Genomic DNA, 20,752 nt, shown 5'->3' on the forward strand with positions numbered 1-20,752 from the left:
TCGGGCCCTCTGAGTCCCCTTGGCACTCGATCCACATGTGGGGCTCACTGGCAGGACCCCGAGATTCAGCGGTTCAATCTGGCACATGCCGCATGTGTGCGGAGGGGCTCTGAATAGCAAACGCGCCACTGCACCGGGCGCAGCCGGCAAAGCCCGTCCTCACCCCGCAGGCGCGCCCAGCCCGCACGCCGCACACACCACGCTGCTTTTCACGTCCTCCAGCCCGGCCTAATCATCAGATTCCGCCTCGTTCTTAAGCCTTATTTTCTTTAAAAAGTGGATTAGGAAAAAGCTCATCTGGAAAATTAATTAATGCGTGAATCCAACAAATATTTACTGAGCACAGCACTTTGTTAAGTATTTTTTATGGAAGCTGTAGGCCTCCCACTTTTTTTTCTTTTCTTTCCTTTTTTTTTTTTGGTCCAGTTGGGTTTCTGGCTGGTCTATTTCTGTATTTTATGGTTTTTATTGCTACTTCCAGTAATATTATTCTCAAATTCAACTATGAGGATATACTTCTTGCATACACAATCAGAACACATATTAAATCTTTGAATTTTAAGTGGAGATAAAGAGAGCGAATGACCCAGTACAAGACTGGGGGTCAGGCCCCCTGGGCCAGCAAGCTCGGGGTAAGCCGGTGACACAGCCACGGTCTCCAGGGAACGTGCAGGGAGCACAGAGGGAGCTCTTTGGGGTTCTTGATGTGTGCCAGGCAACTGTGTCTGCTGTCACCCCACCGCTGGCACTGGGGATTATGTTCTACACCCCATTTCCCGCCCCCCTCCCCCGTCACTGGCTGTAGGTAAATCTGTCCTCCAAGGGCAGCCCCCGCCCCCAGCCAAACAAAAGTGAGCTTGCCCACCCTCCCGAGAAAGGGAGCAGAGCCTTTTCAAGGGCAGTGAATGGGGCCCCATTCAGGCTGCATTGTCCCCAGGCCGCCATCTCCCCTTTTCCTTCTTTACCTCATTCAGGGGAGCTCTGACTTCAGCTAATTTGATCGCAGTCCCTGGGCCTTCCCAGCTCCCAGCCCAGAGCACACTGTCCGGCACCCAGCCTCCCCCCACGCCCCGCTCTCCAATTAGCCGACCGCTGGGCCTCCTGTCCCTCTTCTGCCTTCCTGTTGCCGCCCATTTTTAACCATTTCCTTTGGAAATGGACTCCCAAGGAACTTCAGGGCCGTGCCCCCCACACCAGGGTCAACAGGCCTGGTAATGGGCAGCGGAAGTCTGAGGTGCTCGCAGCCTCGCTCAGGCTGGTCCACACACCCTCCCACCTCCTGCCCCACTCACAGACACAGGGAAATGACACAGACAGACAGCCCGCCCCTGACACTCGCTCATGTCACCCCACCTGGGTCTGCAGTGCAGCCGTCCCGTCCCCCTGGGACTGGGCACGGCGTGGCATCCAGGGAGTTCAGGAGCTCTGGGCACTGGTCTGGGGGGGCTCTGGTCTCCCGCTGCCTCCCTCGCTGCTGTGGGCTCGGTTTGGACCTGTCACTGCTGTGGTCCTGGCCACCACGTCTCTCTGAAGTGTTGACACGACAGTGTTTTACCTCTAAACCATTTTTTCCTGCTTGAAGAAAAAGTTTTCAAAACCCTGCCAGGAGCAGGTGGAGTCCCGTGCACTCCTGCTTCTTTCCATTGCAGGGTCACTGTGTGCGTGCACATACGTGTCCACATATATGTGCACATACGTGTCCACATACACACATGCACATGCACACAGACGGGGGTACCCACGACAGGGCCATGGATAACGGGGTGTCTGTGGGTGGCCAAGCGAATACTGCTGTTACCTTCCAATGGAAAATGTAGGAATCGGCCCCAAATGCAAGCCCTAAACAGTCTCTTACAGCTGCGATGGGCGAGCACCTCTGTCGTTAACCAGAATCCCTCGGGGATCCCTGGTGTCCCACTCTCCACTCAAGCACTGCTCCTCTCAGTGTCCCCTGAGGACACCCGGCCGGAGGTCGTGGGCACCAGCATCCCAGCACCAGGCATGGACCAGTGAGCACTGTCTTCTGTCACCCACGATACCTGGGAATGACATCATCTACAAGGAGTCTGTTTGGGGGTGAATTATGTCCACCAAAATTCATTTGTTGAAGTCCTGAGCCCCACCACTTCAGCATGTGACCTCGTGTGGAAACGGTCGTTGCAGTGTAATGAGTTAAGATGAGGCTGTCCTGGGGGAGGGGGCCCCTCATCCAACATGACTGGCGTCCTTATAGAAAGGGACACAGATACGCCCATGGGGAGACCCCACATGAAGATGACGGCAGAGATCTTTGGGTGATGCGTCTACAAGCCAAAGATTTCCAGCAAACCGCCGCAGTCTGGAGAGAGGCACCGCCCGGCTGACACGCTGACCTGTGGCTGTCATGCCCGGCCTCCAGGCTGTGAGCGTCAACGTGCGAGTCTGAGCCGCCTGGTCCCTGGACCTTCGCTGGGACAGCCCTGGAGCCAGTGCAGGCCCGTGGCTTTGGGGGCAGCGGCCTTCTCCGCACTCTGTCACGTGCGCTGTATTCCAGCGCTCTTCGTGTCCCTTCAACTGAGGGCCCCTTCCATCAGTCTCCATGGATCCTGCTGGAGCGAGAACTCCCCAAGGCCGTTTAGGCAGCAACATTGCGTGTTTGAAGTGCCTCACCGTTTCCTAAGCCCGGCGTCTGAGGGCCTGGATGGAACCATCCTGGGGGTTGCTACTGAAGCCCCCCCGCCTGAGTGCCTGGAAAAGCGCAGTGAACACACTGGGAACATGTCCCCAGGAGTGCCGCGCAGGCGATGGGCAGGGAGCACCTGGCCGCTGGCTTCATTTATCTCGTGACCACGGCAACGGAACTTGTCGGAGATGAGAATGCCTGTCTTGGGGAACACAGCTTCCGAGGGGAGAGACCACAGGCCAAATGCTCGGGGACATGCTGTCCGAGAGTTCAGATCCCACCAAAGAAAACCCTCCCGTCTGCTCTTCACGTCCCCACCTCTTGGAGATTGCAGGGTCCAGGGGCAGTACCTGGTTGGGACGTGCCTTCAGGACAATCCGTTTCAATTCTCTTGCAAGTGGGGAAACTGAGTCCCAGAGACAGGGATGGCTTGGTGGGGTCTCAGCAGCATTTCACGAGCCTGAGCTGGCCCTCTGTCCATGGCACTGGCCACCCCCATGCCACACCTCTGTGCCACCAACATCTTAACAACGTGGAGTTTGTATCTTAGAAAATCTCATGAAACCACCTGATGGTTAAAGGAACACACCAAAGAGGGTCAGGTGGCCGGTCTGTCCCTTACCTATTGGGCACTGGTGGCGTGTGACATGGGCCTGACTGCCACCAGGCAGGGGACACCAGGTAGTAGGTGTTTGCTCTCCTGGGATTTAAAATCACTTTAAGATCAGGGATCCAGGAACGGGCACTGACACCCACGGTGCCAGGTGCCTCCTCAGCGTCTCCTTGAGCCTCCAACATCTCCCGTGTGCGGGCCCGTCGTGTCCTGGAAACAGACGTCACGTTTGGAGCTGGGGTTCCATGCCCTCAGTGGCAGCTGCTCCATCAGCAGCATCGGGGACCTTCCTTAGACCAAGTTTCCTCTCATGTAAATGGACAGGATGGAAGCTTGCCAGGACGTCATGTGGGGGCAACACAACACCTCCAGGGGAGTCTCCCGGTAGCCGTGCCCTGAGCTGTGCAGCCCCACAGCCATACCGGAGACGCGACAGACAGCTTGGAAACTGAGGACATGAGCACACCACAGAGCAGGGTGGCTGCCCAGGGAAGAGTGCTGGGCACTCTTCCAGGGCAGCTGGAAAGCGCTCCTGACCTCAGCCTCCAGGGTGCGGGGCTGTGTCCTCGGGCAGTGGGTCCCTCCACTGTGGGGGATGCCTTCCTCGGGGACGTGTGGCATCTGCCATGTGAATGGCCCCTGCTAAAGCCAGGACGCCAGAGGAGCTGGATCTGGGCTCCCAGGTTCAGCTGCAGGCCCCGCAGACATGAGAAACCTTGTAATTAGCACGTGAACTCATCAGAGCCAGGAAGTGGGGGCGGCTGCAGAAGCAGATAGGAGCTGCCACCTGGGAGCAGGGCACTGTCCTTCACTGATCCTAGTTGGCTCCAGTGAAGGCATTTGCCACCATCCTCCAGGGTGGAGGACCTGCCCAGGGGTCTTGGAAGTGGCTGTGACCAACGTGGAGCTTTGGGATGGGGAGAGGGTGCCCATGTCATCAAGGCCACCCTGGGCCTAACCAGCTTGCTGTTTTGGGTTACCATATCTTTAATAGATTTTAAATTCCAATTCTGCTGTCATCTTTCAGGCTGAGAATGGGCCACGAGTTCCAGTGAGAGCCTCACATCTCCAGATGGGCGGGCTGTGGAGTTAGGTTCACTTTCTGACTCGGCCTGTGGGAGCGAAGCAAGTTCGGTGGACGTCTGAGAGCCTGGACCTGCTGGGTCTTCGCTAGGAGACTAGCAGAGACTCTGCCTCCTCAGGTCCTGCCAGGCCCGTCCAGGGCCAGCTGCTCCGAGCAGCCATCCTGCAACCTCACTATTGACCAGCAGCCCCTGACCGTGACCAACAGTCTAGACCCCGTCAGAGACGCTCCCCAAGGGCCACCTGCCTCACACCCAGCAGCCTGGAGCTTCAACGGCCACGGAGCCCCTCCCACAGGGCCAGGTCAGAGGCCGGGCCCCAGGCTGAACTGAACTTGAACTTCCAGGCCGACTCCTCAGACTGGAGAGCCCACCTGTCAGCCCCTGGCGCTGCATGCCACCTGTCCTCGGACGAGCTTTCAAGGCAGCTCAATGAAAATAACCTCCAAGACCACACACATTTACAGACAAGGAAAATATTTTGGCTTCAACATGGCAGCTCCTGTGATAATTCATGGAGTTTCAAGGGTTTCATCAACATGCAAAATAGACCTTTTCCATCCTGTCCTCCTCACACGAAGCCAGCGTGTCGTGGCTCACTCTCCCCGAGGCACGGAGCCCACGCCCCCAGACACCAGACACGTCAGCCTCTCAGAGCAGCCAGCACCTTCTGAGTCCTCAGTCAGCTGGGGTGTGATGCTGGACCGACAGCTTTTGTCGCCCCACCCCTTGCCCATCACCCCGTCACTAGCTCTTTCTGCCACTGCTGGCTCAGGACTGAAGGTCTGTGCCAAAAGGCTGCAGGTGGCACCTCCTGGTAGGGAGTTGGGGCTTCTCAGTGGCCCTCTCCCCTGGGGATTTTCCTTGAGCCCCTGACCGGGCTTCCGAGGGCAGGACAAACACCCCAACTTCTGCTGTTTTCAGGGGAGCCCGACACATTGTCGGGGAGACCCAAGCGTGCTCCTTGGATCCCGCAGATGACGTGAAGGTCCCTTCTTCACTCACCAGAAGTCTAAAGGGAAGCCTGATGAGGGACGATGGCCGCACCCATGGCAGCACCCCTCCCCCAGGCCCTGACTTGGGTGCAGTGAAAAGCGTGCCTGGCTCACCTTCCCTGAAAAACAGCCCTCACTGGGGACATCGGTGCTGTGGGTGGGGACCCCTCAGAGCCTAGGCTGCCGTCACCACGGGGTCTCCCTGTGGGACAGAGATGAGCCCTCAGCCTCTGTGGAAAAACGAACTTGACGTGGCTCCACCTTTAGTTTGGAGGGCAGTCTGACGGCCCAGGGTGTGCCCTGTGTGTCCAAGGAGCCTCTGACCCGGGGAGGCCTGGAACTTACGAATTTCCCGAGAGAGAGAGAGAGAAAGAGGAGACACGAGGTGGGGCGGCAGCACTGATACCCTCCAACAGTCAGTCCCCTTTGAAAGCTCAGACTTGAAAAAGGGTGTGCCATGGTCCACCCAGGAGGACAGCGCAGGAAGGCGGCCGTGTGGGCAGCTGTGGAGAACCTGCAGGGGGTGTCCTCCGTCTCAGTACAATCGGCAGGCATTCCTGGAGGCCCGGGGCTCAGCTGGTTCACCTGGCCGCGGGAAGTGACACACCTGGGCTGGGGCCATCGCATGCTCTTGGCCCCCAGTGCTTCTCCACTGTGTGACTAAGCTCCAGTAGCCAGAGTAACTGGAACCTTCCAGAAATGCACTCTTGGGAAGGTCCTCAGCCTCCAAGTGCTAGCTGTGTCTGGCCTGGGAGTGACCTTTCCTCCCTGCCCACTGCCGAGGGACCCTGGTTCCAGGTTGGGGCAGACCCGTGAGCGGTAGTCCTGGATCTCAGAGGCCTCTCCTATAGGCCATTTTATTACCATTATTCCAGTCTGGTTCACCTTTTGAACCCAAGGTTTTATTTGGGCCCTGAAGGAGCCCAGGGGAGGAGCCTTGGCCACCTTCCCCAGGCTCGGCCACCCTCAGTCCGCTGTCCTCTTTGGCAAACACCTGGCTCGCCCCTTCACCTCCCACGGCCATTTACAGCTTATACCCGTGGGCCCTGAGGTGCCCGAGGACAGGGAGGAGCCAGCCGAGCCTCGGGCCTCGTAATCCCCTGGCCACCTCCGCTCTTGGCAGCGCTGTTTCGGCCTCCGCTGAGCAAGCCGGGCTGAAAGGAGGCTGATAAATTAGTCTAGAGGGAAACAAGGCGCTTCTACTTGTAAAAGGTCATTGCGACTTTGTTCTGGGTGAGGGTTTATCTCGGCTGCCGCAGGGACAGACAATGCCTGGGGCCTAAATGGCAGAAATCTTAGCTCGGCTTGTGAAATGCCTGTGCTGATAAGCCAGAAGGGACTTTAGAGAGATCCAGATGGGAAAGGAGTGGATGGAGGTATTTTTGAACATGATTGAACAGGGGACGGCACAATGGGATGTGCAGTTAAACTGGGCATTAGCCCAGAAGGAGAAACACAGTCTGAGAGCCAGACAATGTGGTCCCCGCGCCCTGCCCTGGCCGGCGGGCGGGGGGACAGCGGGGACAGGGACAAGATTGGGCCCATGAACGTCCCAGGGAGGCTGGCACCATTCTTCAAGCCAACTCCCTGGGAACACAGTCACACATGTCACAGGTGGCCAGCCAGGGCCAGGTGCCCTCCCGCCCACAGGCTGGGCACACAGGTGAGCTGGCACAGGTGCACTGGCTCCCGCAATGATAACACGAGGCCACCTTGGCGTAACGTCTTCCATTTTGGAGGAGGAGACGCCACCAGACACACCAAGGTGCATCCTGTCAGCCGATTTAAAAAGTCACTTTTAGGCCATAGTATTCACGACATTCTAAACGATGTGAAAAGCAGGGTAGGGGCCATGGGGAACCTGGACAGCGTGGGAGGACGCCAGCTGTCACCACCCCTGCTGGCCTTCTGAGGAAGCCGCCCTGGGCTGACCTGGCCTTGAGCAGAGAAACCCACCCCACTTACAGCCCGGCAGGGCCCCCAGCAGAGCAGGAGACAGCAGCCACTGGCCCTCGGTGGGCCTACGAGCAGCTGTGTCACCCTGGGTTTTGGCTGAGGCTGAGGTGGCCTGTGACACACTGAGAACACATTCCTAACCCGGGAGTGCTCGGCACTCAAAAATTCCCAACTTGAGAGAAGCCCTGATAAGCAGACAAGGCCCGGCCAGGAGCTTCACGCCCTCATCCCATGACCCAGGGAGACCTTTTATGGCCTGCTACCGCCAGCCTCTCGTCTGGCCCAGGGGGAGGGAGGCCCAGGGAGCAGCGGGTGGCAGGACGGCCAGGACCGTGCTGAGGATCCCCAGGGAGCTGCCTGGCCAGTAGCTGCCATCCTCAGGACAGGCCGCCCTCCTGGCCCGGTCTGCGCCCGGCGAGGCCTGTGTCTGGGAAAGTACTAGAAATAGAAACATTTCCATGTAAGTGAGCAACACTGCAGATGCTTCAGTCTGAGCAGGTGGGTCCCCCGGAATATGGGGTCAGCTGGTGACAGCACAGGCGAAACCCACGAGCAGCCTCACCCGGCGGCCGTGTGGCTGCAGGCAGAGGACGCTGTCTGTCTGTGTCATCCCACACCTTACTCATCCCCACGCCCCTGGAGATGCCAAGGGCCGGGCCGTCACCAGAGGACGTGGCGGTGGAGGGCTGGGGACTGCTCTGCGGGGGACCCCGGGGCAGTGGGGCCGGCTGAGTCCCTACTGTCAGTAAGAATTGGCCTCACGAGCGACAGTGGCAATGGGCAGGGCAGAACGACATTGCCCTGAGCCTGTGCCAACCTACCATGTGACCTGCGGGACTCCCTCCCCTCTCTAGGGCTCAGGGTTCCCACCTGCACAGTGACGGGGAGAAACGGTGATGCCCCGAGTGGTTTGCAGGCATAATACGAACAGTCGGTGCCTGGGACCCCCACTTTGGCCATCACCGCCATGCCCTCAGGGAGGGCGTCACATTGCTGGGCAGTCTCGAGGGTGCCACCCACCCAAACAGAGCAGTGCTGACACCAGCTGTATGGGGTGTGGGTGGCAGGAGCCCCTCACTGGCCTCACCTGATGCCCAGAACTCCGCAGTGGGGCCGCCAGGCTGCTCCTGGCACCCGCAGCTCCCCTTTCCCTCTGCCTTTCTCATCAGTTACCCCACCCCACTTCTCGCTCTGTCCACCTGGCCCTGACAAGGTCAGTTAAGAAAGGTTCTGTTGCGGGGTAGCCGGTTAGCTCAGTTGCTTAGAGCGTGGTGCTAATAACACCAAGGTTGCCGGTTCAATCCTTCATGGCCACTGTGAGCTGCGCCCTCCTTAAAAAAAAAAAAAAGGTTCTGTTGCTATCTGTCCTCACACCTGTAGGAAAATGTCTCTCTGGGCTCCGGTGGGGGGTGTGGGGAGCAGGGAGGGTCAAGGGGAGCCCCTGTCAGAGGCCTTGCACCCCAGTGGACGCCTCCCAGTGCCCACAGTGCCATTGCTAATTAAATGCAGATTCCTGGGCACTCAGGGCTTCTGACCCAGCAGTAAGGTGGGGCCTGAATCTGCGCTTTGAAAATGCCCTGGCCAACCTCCATGGGACCCGGGCCTGAGCTGGAAAAGATTCCCTTTTAGACTGGGGGTCGGGGGGTCCCGACTCCGAGCCTTACAGGCGGAGTCCCTGGGATGGGGCCCCGCGTGGTTCCTGTCTGAACACATCTCTGCCCCCAGCTGGGCCCTGGATGTCCTGGGACTTCGGCTCTACTGATGGCTGTCTCTGGGGTCCTGAGAATCTCGTGCTATAAATAGCAGGGGCACCCTGGGGGGGGACCAGTAAACGCCCTGCCAGGCCCCACTGCGGTTCACAGGGCTGGGGCATGAGACCCAGCTCCAAACGGGAGAATGAGAACCATGTAGAAAAAGTCTCATTCGGACTCTGTGCAGTGCACAGTAGGTGCCCAGTTAGTGCCAGGCCAGCCCGCCCTGGTCTCAGTAGTCCCGCCCACATCAGGTGCTTTTGTTATTTTCCCAAATGTGTAATCCCTATTTTTCTTAAGGGAAAAAAGAGAGAAAGGGAGGAGGGAGGGAAGAGGAAAGTGGCCCCTTCTCCAGGGGAAGGCTGATGGCCCCCTGAAGAGCAGCCATTCTCCCCTCTGTCCCTGGCATGTCTTTCTTCTGACAACCTGATGCTATTTTCCACATGTCTGGTTCACAAGCAGCCCTGGTCCAGAGTGAGGGTGGGTTTGGTTGTCACTGTGTGTGTGTGTGTGTGTGTGTGTGTGCGCGTGTGTGTGCGCGTGTGTGCGTGTGTGTGTGCGTGTGTGTGTGCGTGTGTGTGTGTGTGAGGTGGAGGGTAAAATACCATTTAAGAAGTTGGTATTCATGCACAGCTCTAGAATACGAAAAGAAAATATTTATTTCCTTTTTCGCTTGTGAATCAGATGCTCTATTTAAAGAAAGTCCCCTCTGCTGGGCTGCGGCTGAGTTATTGCCCCTTAAGGAAATAAAGGCGAACTCTGAGGAGGAATTCTTAGTCACTCTCTCTCCTTTTTTCTAAAATTCCTTATATACCCGCGCTTCAGAGCTTGGCCTAAGATAGTGCAGGATTTCATGGCATTCTTGGGCTAAAAACGTCTGGACCTGATGTCACGGTGTTCGGGAAGGGTGGGCGAAGATTTGCCATGTGGCTCCTTCACTGCACTGTGGTGGTTCCTGGAGAAGACGGCCTGCGGGGCGTCTGCACGACCGGGCCCTCCACACACGCACACCCGCCATCTCCAGCTCTGCTCTGTTCCCACAGGTCTGTGTCTCTGCTCCAATCCCATCCCGACTGGAGGTCCCCAAATGCATATTGCCTAGCAGTTGTTTCCACAGGTGCAAACATGCCTTCAGCGGCGCGCTTACAATTTGGGACACTTTTCTGAATGTACCTTATGCCTTCTAAACACCACTTGGAAAATTATCACAAGGAAAACAAAACAAAACAAAACAAAAAACCCCTGAGATGCCTCTAGGCCTCAAATATAACTCCAGGCAACCCGGTCAGGGGCAGGCCCACCACCTGGCAGAGGAGCCACAGCCAGGAGGATTCTGGGAGTCTGATTGCGTGGGGGCGGGGTGCAGCATGATGGTCACACACATGTGTCCTGGTGCCGACAAGAAAAAGGATGGTCAGGATTCGGGACCAAGAACACCAAGCCCCAGGTCATGTGGTTATCAGACCAGCAGGAAACCCAGTCCCGGGCATTTACAGGTAAGACTGGCCCTGCCCTCCTCCCCCAGCAGCTGGCACTGTTGGCATGACCACAGTAAACACTGTAAGATGGTCTAAGAGCTAAATAAACACGAGCAAGGTGCCCCCTCCCCCAGGCGTGCCAGCAAAAGCAGGTGGCCATGGTGGCTCCAGGGTGAAGGACACACACAAGAGGCTGACGTGTGAGCCGTGCACGGGGCTGTGTGAGGAAGTGTGCAAGCATGGCACGGAGCATGGACACACACTGGTCACCAAAGCAGCACTGTCTGCTGAGTGACCGAACACCCAGCAGCCATCCCCAGTGGTCCCACTCTCCTCTCTGGACCCCACCGAGGGCAGAGCATGCTGGGAAGGCGGTGGCAGGTCTTTTGCAAAAACCTCTGCTCAGCACCCTGCCAACTGTCCTGCCAGCCTGACCCTGGGCAGGAGGTCTAGAGGGACCCTCTGCTCTTTCCTTCTAGAGGGACCCTCTGCTCTTTCCTTCTAGAGGGACCCTCTGCTCTTTCCTTCTAGAGGGACCCTCTGCTCTTTCCTTCTAGAGGGACGCTCTGCTCTTTCCTTCTAGAGGGACCCTCTGCTCTTTCCTTCTAGAGGGACCCTCTGCTCTTTCCTTCTAGAGGGACCCTCTGCTCTTTCCTTCTAGGTTGGCGGTGCTGACCCGAATGCACATCAAATTTCCTGGGAGCTTTCACAACCCAGTGTGCAGGTGAGTTTGTCAGGATTTTTGGTTCTAAACCAGGAATGTCCTGGACAAACAGGGATGGCTGGTCCCTCTACCTGGCCAAAGCCTTGTGTGCCTGGGGTGGGGCCTGGGCACCTGTAACTCTAATTCTCCAGGGATTCCAATGTGCGGTTAAGGTGAGACCATGGGTCTAGACCTCGGCCCTCAGGTCTCAGACACCCAGAAAAAATCTGAAGAACGAGAGTCCTGACTTTCAATACCAACATTCACATTTTTCTTTGCAAACTTCGAGGGAAGAGGAAGGGTGCTGGGGTGAGCGTGTGAGAGGGTGAATGCCTGAGGAGGAGAGGGAAAGGAAGCCTGTTCCTCACGGACACCTGAACCTGGGACGGGAGGCCACAGGACTGCTGCTCTGGACACCCTGGGACGTCCCTGCCTCGCCCAGCCAGGCCTGCGAGCGTGCCAGGGAGCAGAGGCTAGCTGCACCCTAGGAACTCCGAGCAGATCTGTCCCCCACACCCTAGGCGCTGAATTTCAGCCATTGGGACCTGGAATGCTTTCTGGGACCTTGGAGAAGCTGGTCTCGGTGCTGTGTTTTCATGCGTGTGTCACAGTGCCTTTGAAAGTCCTGTGATGCGTTCTGTCTGGGAGATGTTAAAGTCTGAATTCTCACGGCAGCTGACACCCCGGGGTCCCAGAGGACCAGACACCCATGAGCTTCATCACCATCCTGCCACTTTGGACCCAAAAATAGGCCCCCAAACTCCCTCCCATTTTAAGGACCCCCAGCCCTGCCTAGGAAAAGAACACATCGCTTTTCTCAAAATGCATGTGGGTGGGTGAGCACACCCAGAGATTACTTCCGCTTACACAGGCCTTTCTTCAAAGTCGGTGTCCTGGACAATAATTTAATCTCACATTTACATAAATGTCCCTGAGAGCGCAGAGCTGGGGGAGCATTCTCCTGCAGCATCTTGAGGTGTCCTCGCAGCCCACAGGGGTGGGGCGGTGGGTTCTGGCCCTGGTCAATACCTCCCATGGGCCCCGGGACCCTGGAGGAGCCGGCTTGGGGACCACACTGGAGAATCAGGCAGCCTGAGGCCTCCGGCTATTTCCCCAGGACCCCAGAGCTTCCCACAGGCCCTGGCCCAAACCCAGCCTGTTTGTTGATTGAACAAATGAACACAGATATTAATACTCAGAAACTAAAGCCAAGGGGATCAGTAGTACACGTGAGTCCATTCTTCAGATAATTGAAACCCCATCATTCATGTCAACATTTTCCAGCAGCTCCTGAAACAGGCAGAGGCATCATTCAACAGACGATATGCCAGTCACAGGCTGGCAATGCTCTAGGCACCGGCCAGCCACCAGCAGCCTGCTTTTTGGGGGAGACAGTCACTAAACCAAGAAACAGGCAGAACATAGGCACTTCCCATGTGGAATGGCTTCTGTGGCCTTGGGTGGCCTGGCATGGCACTGCTCCCTCCCCTGTGCAGACCCCATAGCTGTTGATGGGTACACAGCTGCAGGGCCAGGTATGGGGGCAGATGGCATCTCCGAGGAGACTACTTTCAAAGCCCATCTCCCTCTGGGCTGTCACTTGCAGCCATCTCTTAATTAGCTAAATAAACAGCACAATGATAAATGTCATGATTTACTCAACAAATGATCAAAATCATTGTGGTGTTTTTTTCAGACCCCAGGGCAATAAAATGCAATCATGGGGTGATTTATTCTAGGCAGGGTGAGTGGTAGCTGCGACAGCAGGCAGGCCACCGGTCTGGGTGGAGGGGGGCTGGGAGTTCTGGTGTCCTCCTGGGCAGGGGCACAGACCACCTCTCTTTGAGATAGAGCCCAGGGGCCATGTCCACTCACCCCAGCACCCATCTGTCCCCACAGACATGGCTGGTCAGGTTGGGGTTTGAGGGAGACACTTTTGACATGGGGTGTGTTTTCTTCTAAAACAACAGGAATCACTTTCTGGTGTGCCCCCAAAACACCCAGGAGAGGGCAGGTTTAGAGTCAGTGAACGTTCCGGATGCACGTGTGGGGAATACAGAGGGAGAGAACTGGGCCTATCGGCCATGGGAGGAGGAAAGGTTTCAATGCTGAACAGCGTGAGGACGGGCTCAGCGCCCGGGCCAACCCCCCTATTCCCGCCTCGCTTAAGGAAAAAACATGAAATGAGGATGCCCCCACCACCTTGAACCTGAAGGTCATAGGTCAACCGAGTCGGCCCCAGCAGGGGAGGGAGGCGCTTTTGCTAGAGGGCTGAGCCACCCTGAAACGGTCTTTCAGGCAATGCACTGGGCACAGAAAGACAAAAGGACGGGCCACTTGACTTTAAACCAGGCCTCCGAGGGACGCCTTCCTGTGTCTGTGGGGGGATCCCTCTGTGGGCTGACTCCCACCCCAGCTCCGAGCTCACACGGTGCACAGAGCCTGCTCCTGGCTAAGCCCCAGGGGAGCCCCATCCGCGAAGGAACCTCCTCGGGGTCCTTCTGTCATCTTTGCTAAAATGCCATTACCTGTTCTCTGTCAGTAAGTGAATACCATGTAAACTGCAATAAAATCAAGTTACCCTGATTTATAAAACTTAATTACCAGCGCAAGAGTGAACAGCTACACGTAAAATTCGGGACCGTCGTAAGAGGATTGCACTCGTGTATTGTCCCTGGGACCTGCCGTGACATCCTGGTTCCAGCCCCACGCACTAACTCTGGTCTAGTTATTGCCTGTACCTTGCTGCTTGCTTTGGGCCCAGCTCACAGCCGGCCGAGGCAGAGCGTCTGCAGGAGCACAGACGGGACAGGTGGCGTGGCCAGATCACCTGATTTGCCTTAGTGACTCGGGGATTCACTGGAGGACCCCCTGCTGTCCGGAGCCACAGGAAGATTGGGGCTCTGGAGCCTGAATTTTCCACTCAGATCTGGGACTGTACGGACGACGCATAACTGGGAAGGGGCCCCCGTGAGTCGCTTCCGTCTCCCGAGCTGCCTGTCATCCTTGAGAAAGACACGGAAACAAAGCGAAACGGCCGCATCTTTCAGGAGACACATGGAAATTCCAGGAAGGCTGCTTACGAAGCAAGATGGCGGCTTTCTGCCCCAACGGCCCAAACTGAGGCCCGTGGAGCCAGGAAGAAACCACCTCAAACTTATGGTCTATTTCAGGCAAAAGTGGATTCGCCCTGAGTTTTCAGGATGCCTGCTTCCTCCTCCCCCTCCGTCCCCAGGGAGGCGGTGGCTTCTTGTCCAATCCTGCCACCAGCTCTCCACTGCAATGATGACGCAGGCAACTGCTCCCAACCTGTTTGCTGGAGGCCACAAAGCCCAAAGACGGAGCACAAAGCAGGTAATCGGTGCCTGAACTCGCAAAGAAAACAAGGTCAGACGAGATAATGTCCGTGTGTCTGGAGCACTATTTGAGGACGTTGGATGGAGGGCAAATACTTCTAAGTGCTGGCATGAAAGGCAGCTGTCAGGTCACGACCGCGGGACAAAGCCGGCAGCCGAGATGGGAGGCGCGCCGTGTGGGGAGAGCGTTCCCTCACGTACGCGGAGAATAAATAATATTGCAAAGTCAACAGGCCCGGGCAGATAACAGCCACGGCCTGTACCAGGCCTGGCACCTAGCAAGCAGCGGCGATATGGGCCATTTCTTTAAAAAAGAGCAAACAGAAACCCATATCAGAGCAGACAAGAACAAAGTCGCCTCAAGGTCATCCAACACGCTACCTGGAAGGTTCGTTTACCCTTCAGCGTCTAAAAGCCCCCTATTAATTAAATAGTCCAGACTTTTCTGAGTGTCTCAGACAAACACCCTGAAATTCCTCTCCCAAACAGCCAGGGGGAGAAGGCCAGGACAGGCAGCGTCTGCAAAATGCCATCTCATAGCCGAAACCACTTACCTGTCCGGTGTCGCCAAATGCTCTCCTTGGTCCCAGGAGGGACGTCCCTATGGGCCATGAAAGAGTGTGCAGTATGGCCCCAGGACGGCTATAATCCCAGGCTCCCTTCACTGCCTGCCTCGCCTTGCTCCCAGGCTCCTGGCGGGTCTGCTCTGAAGGTGACCCCCCCGTCAGTGGCACACAATGAGTCTGCCCCTGGGGACGGCGGGATTGTGCCCAGCTCACACACCCCTGCGGCTGCCATCATTTTGGAATGTGGAGCTCCCATTCCTTTGTCCACCTGGTCAACCCACTTTGACGCTAAACCATCTAAAGAGCTGGCACTCGGGCCACGAGCTTCTGTGTGCCCCAGTGTCCACACCTGTGTGCTACCAGACCACACTTCACCCGCCTGCTGGGAAGTGGAAGGGTCCCAGTGTTCAGGGCACACCTACACGTCTCCTTGTGAAGGAGGGAAGGTCTCAGTTCTGCAGGGCTGTGGCAGCCCCAAACACTGAAGTTTGGGGCCCTGCCCAGAACCACTAAGAAGCTGGGAGAGTTGGCTCCCCCGACCCTCACTGCCCTGGTCCCTGGCCACACAGGGTCCTCCTCCTAGAGTTGACCTCCATCCCAGCACTTTGAAAGTTGCAAAACACCCAGAAGTAATCTGGGTCTGCACCTGCATTTTCCACCCAAGGAGGGCCCCTGCTGAAACGCCACTGAGGACCGGCTATGCAGGCTGGCAGAAAGGCCAGGACCCGCGGGGACAGTGCTTTTGTGGGGCCTGTGGTCCCCAGGTGACCACCCTGAAAGGCCCTCAGGCTGGGGCCCTGGTGGCCTGAGCAGGACACCTCTGAGAGAGGGACGCCTTCGGGGGCGTCAGCACCCCTCACTAACGTGCTTCCTTCTGCTCTCCTGAACACACACAGGTTCCACAACCATTGAGGCGGGCCCAGGTGGCTAGGGAGATCTCACCACAGATGCCTCTCTCTGGCAGGATGAGACTGTGCCCGCTTATCTGAGACATGGGGGCTCCTCTCAGGGAGCTGGCCGACAGGGTGACGGGAGGCCCTGGGTTGGTGTGCACAGGGCACCTGGGGGCAGCGCGACCACCAGGCACATTCTAGGAGCCGCCTGCCCTACGCTGCTCCTGCCAGGAGCTAGCCCCACCCCCACCCCCCACATGCAGATTTCTCTCTAGTAGACTCCTGTTCTGGGACATTCCATTAATCTCTGCTGTTCTGCGGAGATTGCAGCCTTGGCACCTAAGATCCAGACGGGAAGCATGGGGCGTCTTAAGACATGAGCTCATTAAAGACACATTTCCGGGAAGAGAGCGGGCACAGCCTATGGGGGCTGACAGGCGTCCACGAGGACCTCTGATGCTTTCAGAGTCGCGTCATGCGAGCTGCAGGATAAAATAAGCCTGGGAAATGTGACATTCGAACGCTCTCTCCGACCGAGCCTCTCGCCTGGGGCAGCGGCTGCTCAGCCGGCTTTATAAATAGATGGAACACAAGACAAATGGCCGTGATCAATCACACTAACGCGAACATGCTCACCTCCCATCCAAAGTCGGCCTCTTTCAACGTGGCCCGGGGCGCCACCATGTAGGGGCCAAACCTCTCTCCGACTTCCATCCTCTTCTTGGCCCAGACCCCCAGGCCGGCCCCAGGGATGGAGGACTCCCGGAGCTCAAAGTCTGGCGGGACGGGAATATCCTCAGGGATGTAGACGGGGGCCTCGTAGGGCGAGCCCTCCTTGGGGGTGAAGTCCTCGCTGGTGGGGAAGGGGGACGCCGGCCCCACGGGGATGGGGGACATGATGCTGTCCTCAGTCTCCTCCTCCGCACTCTCGCCAGCCAACAGGTCCCGGTCCGGCTCATACATATTATTTACAATGTCACCGTCACCTGAAGGAAACAATGTAGCGTCAGGCTCAGCAGCACACCTTCCCCAGTGCTTGCAGCTCAGGAACCACCCGGGACTGGGGCAGAATAGGAACCAAGGGGCGCCAAGAGGCCCAGAAGTGGCCCAGGAGACGGCACTCTGCTCGCTCTGAGCTGAGCAGCTCTCATGCATGTTCGAGGAGCCCAGAAAGGCGATTCCTGCAGCTCCCTCAGGAGCCAGCATGGACCCCGTAGCGTGCGTCCTGCAGCCCCATGTACGCAGCCCCATGTCTGGCCCTTCTGCTTTGGGACAGTGAGGACAGGAGCCGCCCGTGCTCCACAAGTTTGGGGACATGGAAGTTGTCACATGGGGCACCCAACCTGGGGCTGATGGTGAAATACACGTTCTGGAACCAACCAGAATGTGTCTGTACCCTTGGGAGTTAGGAGATGGGGACACAGCCCAAGTTCTTGGGCGGACTCAGTACCTGGGTTCCTGTGAAAACGCTCCGACCCTGGGCCACTCTGGGCCCTAGGAAGGGGTCCTGAAAGTTCCCAATGACGTCATGGCAGATAAGGACAGAAGCCTGCTGAGGTCACGGGGCTGCAGCTCACAGGACTGAGTGGGAGGGTGGAGGGTCCCATTGTCTGTCTAGGGCGGCTGCTCACTGGGGTTCATCGTAAGACATAGTTGGTGCTAAGATAGTGCCACCTGGACATACACCAGAGGGTGGCCTTCGGCAGAGGTAGCCTTATCACCAAAGAGGTGATAAAAAGTGGGCCGGGGAGGGGTAGGGAGAGCAAGGGGTGGGGCACACGTCAGCAAGGGGCTGGCTCACTGTCCACACAAAGAAGGACCCAAAGAGACAGGTGAATGTTCACAGCACGTCACCCATGATCCCCCAAAGGTAGGAACACCCCAGGTGTCCATCACCAGGTGTGAGGTGAACGAACATGGTCCATCCACACAGGGCAGTAGTAGTCAGCCATGAAAAAGAGGTTCACTGTCATGTGGCTGAGCCCTAAGAACAGTAGGCCGAGTGAGAGAAGCAGACGCAGAAGGCCATGTGTCGTATGACTCACTTTACATGGAATGCCCAGAAAAGGCAAATCCATAGAGACGGAGCTGGGGGTGGGCTGGGCAACAGGCAGTGACCAATGAATGGGTGTGGGTCTCCTTTGGGGGAAAAAACATTCTGCAACTGGACAGAGGTGGTGGTCACACAGCATGGGAAGTGTGCTACGTGCCACAGGACTATTCACTTCAAAGAGCTCATTTTATTATATTATGTGAATTTCACCCCAATAACATGTAAACGTCAGAGGAGGGGGGAGGAACAGAGGGGAGGGGCAGGAGGGAGGACGGCCGGCTCCCTGCTCCAGCCTGCTGACCTCTGATCTACGTGCTCCCGCCTACGTCCCTCCGTCTGTGCTGGTTTGCAAACCTGTAAAAGTGACCCAGCCTCTGTGGTCACTTTGGCCCTTGTCTCGCGGCCCCTCCCTGCTCCCTGCCTGACTTTGGCTGGTGAAACAAAAGTCTCCACGGAGACGGGGACTTTTAAGTACGAGAAAAATGCCTTCAGGTTCCTCATGCTGGTTGCAAACAGATCTGCTTGAGAAGTAACAAAATGTTTTCTTTCAAAAGAAAGCAAAGTCTTGAAAAAAAAAATCATGGGGATAACACTTATTTAATTTAGTAGCATTCACGGAAGTAATTATTATGTTTTAAGTGGCCAACGGTTCCTTTTTAATTGACTGGTAGGATCCTTTCAAAAATGCAACAACAGAACTGCAGCCATTGCCCCCTCCGCCCTAAGGATCTAAAGTTGTTTAGGTTCAGAAAGAACTCCCCCGTAAACCTCTAGCAACCGTGTGTGGCGTGAAGGTGAATCACGAGGGGGGTGATTAAGGTGCCACCTCATTATTGGAACCGCACGGAGCTCACACACAAAATCACAAAACCGGGTTAGAAGCTGCGTCCCCCCCCCCACTCCCCCCTACCCCACGCATGTCCTGAACGCCTCAAAGGTGTGATGCCTTTGCCTCGGGACAATGAGGAATTAGAGCGGCCACTTGTGTGGGTCTGCCAGCACGCGGTGTCCCCACGCATGCACGCGTGTCTCAGGGCTCCTTTATTTTGGATTATTTTTTCTTTTTCTTTTTCTTTTTTTGAATTCTACTTCCCAAAACGCCTCACCTACTGGAGGAAAATCAACACTTGAAGGGCATGTTTAATTTACTGGCCGAGCAAACAGCTTAGGAGAGAGCGGTGGTGTTTCCTGCTGATTAGAGGAAGCCGTGCTCTGCCGCCTGCCCCCGCCCCTGCCCCGGTGGGCACAGGGTTAAGTGATTGCCCGAAGCACCAGGAAAACCAAGTCTCCATTCTGCGGCCCCCATTGCTGGGGGGAGAGCCCTCTTCCTTCAAAGGTGGGTGACAGGAGGCCTAATTACTGTGCAGAAAACATTTGGAGAAAATGAGGCTCCGTGAGCAGCCCCAAGGCCCTGGAGAAACTGGATGGCTGCTTGGAGGCTGCCAGAGCCAGGGGGCAGGCCAGGCACAAATTGTCCTGCTCCCCAGGGTCCTTGAAGGATCATTCTTCCTCAGCTCTGTGCTCCAGCCAGCCTGGGAGGTGGCTTGCCCACGCAGGAGCCCCTCGGCCCTGGGCTGGACACATTTCCCCAGGCCCCCGGCCCCAGCTACCCAGGCCCCAAGACGGCAGGTGCATGTCCAGTGGCGCCCTCTCAAAGGTCGGGATGCACAGCCAAGAACACAAGCTTTTTATGACTTTAGAAACAGGCTGTGTGATACTGTGTGATTTACTGGTCAGGAGACCTCAGGTCCTTTATTTAGGTTTCGTGGTGGTTTCAGGCGTGGGGCTCATGACTGAGTCCATCATTCCTAAAAGCTCTTTTGGGAGACCTACCAAGATAATATAAGCAAGGAGGAGAGAAGAGGAGGGGAGGGGGAAAGAAAGTAGGGGAGAGGAGGAGAGGGGAGGAGGGAAGGGGAGGGAAGGGGCTGGTGTAGAGGTGCCCGTCCCCCTGAGGCTGGTGGCCAAGTAAGCAGTGTCTCGGGAGGGCAGCCACTCGGCGTAAAGACCACCAGCCCCTTCCCTGAAGCTCCAGCTCCTGGCAGAACTGGGCAGATTTAAGCCTTGTTCCTCAGCCGGGCGGAGCAGAGGGGATTTCTCTGAGTGTTTGCTCCAGTTAGTCCTGTACTGTGTGGTGGGGTCTTCAGGAGAACCCTTCAACCTGCTGGCCCCACTGCAGCAGGAAAGTCGCACCATGCGGGGGAGGGAGAGCAGGGGGCTGGAGTGTAGGGGTGTGTGTGCCAGAGGACCTGAACGAGTGTGTAAGTGTGAGCACAGGTGTGAGTCTGTGTACAAGTGTGTAAGGGGAGGCGAGGGAGTCCTGAAAATCCAGCCAAGGCAACCTCAGCCAGCCCCCCTGCCTCCATGAGGCCCTCTGGGCTGTGAGGACTTTGCTGCCTGCCACCTGGAGACCCCGGAAGCAGGGAGAGGAAAGCCCCCTTGGAGGGGCTGGGAACAGAAGTGCGGGGCAGCCTTACCCTTCCTCCTTCAAGCAGGAGGCAGTGGGGCAGTGCTTGGCTGCCCCCCACGATGGGCCACAAGGATCCCACAGGGACCCCGAATGCTGGCCTGTGACATCCTCACACTGCCAGCAGGGCCAGTGGAGGGACTGGAGAACTCGCCCTGCCCACACGCCCACTCTGTG

The 20,752-nt window shown here is 57.0% G+C and overlaps 1 protein-coding gene across 6 annotated transcripts in view; it reads right to left on the reverse strand.

Moving 5' to 3' along the window:
* The window catches only part of PRDM16 (PR/SET domain 16), a 317,539-nt gene that overhangs the window by 197,316 nt on the left and 99,471 nt on the right, over positions 1–20,752 (reverse strand). For 5 of the 6 annotated variants that reach the window (XM_074334231.1, XM_074334227.1, XM_074334226.1 and 2 more), the window contains exon 2: positions 16,692–17,041. The exons of the other annotated variant lie outside the window; for it this stretch is intronic. In XM_074334231.1, the coding sequence (XP_074190332.1) occupies positions 16,692–17,041 (350 nt within the window). The remainder of the gene's footprint in view (positions 1–16,691; positions 17,042–20,752) is intronic. 6 annotated transcript variants of the gene reach the window in all.

Source organism: Rhinolophus sinicus, linkage group LG06 (assembly GCF_036562045.2).
Source record: "Rhinolophus sinicus isolate RSC01 linkage group LG06, ASM3656204v1, whole genome shotgun sequence".
Classification (NCBI taxonomy): Eukaryota; Metazoa; Chordata; class Mammalia; order Chiroptera; family Rhinolophidae; genus Rhinolophus; species Rhinolophus sinicus.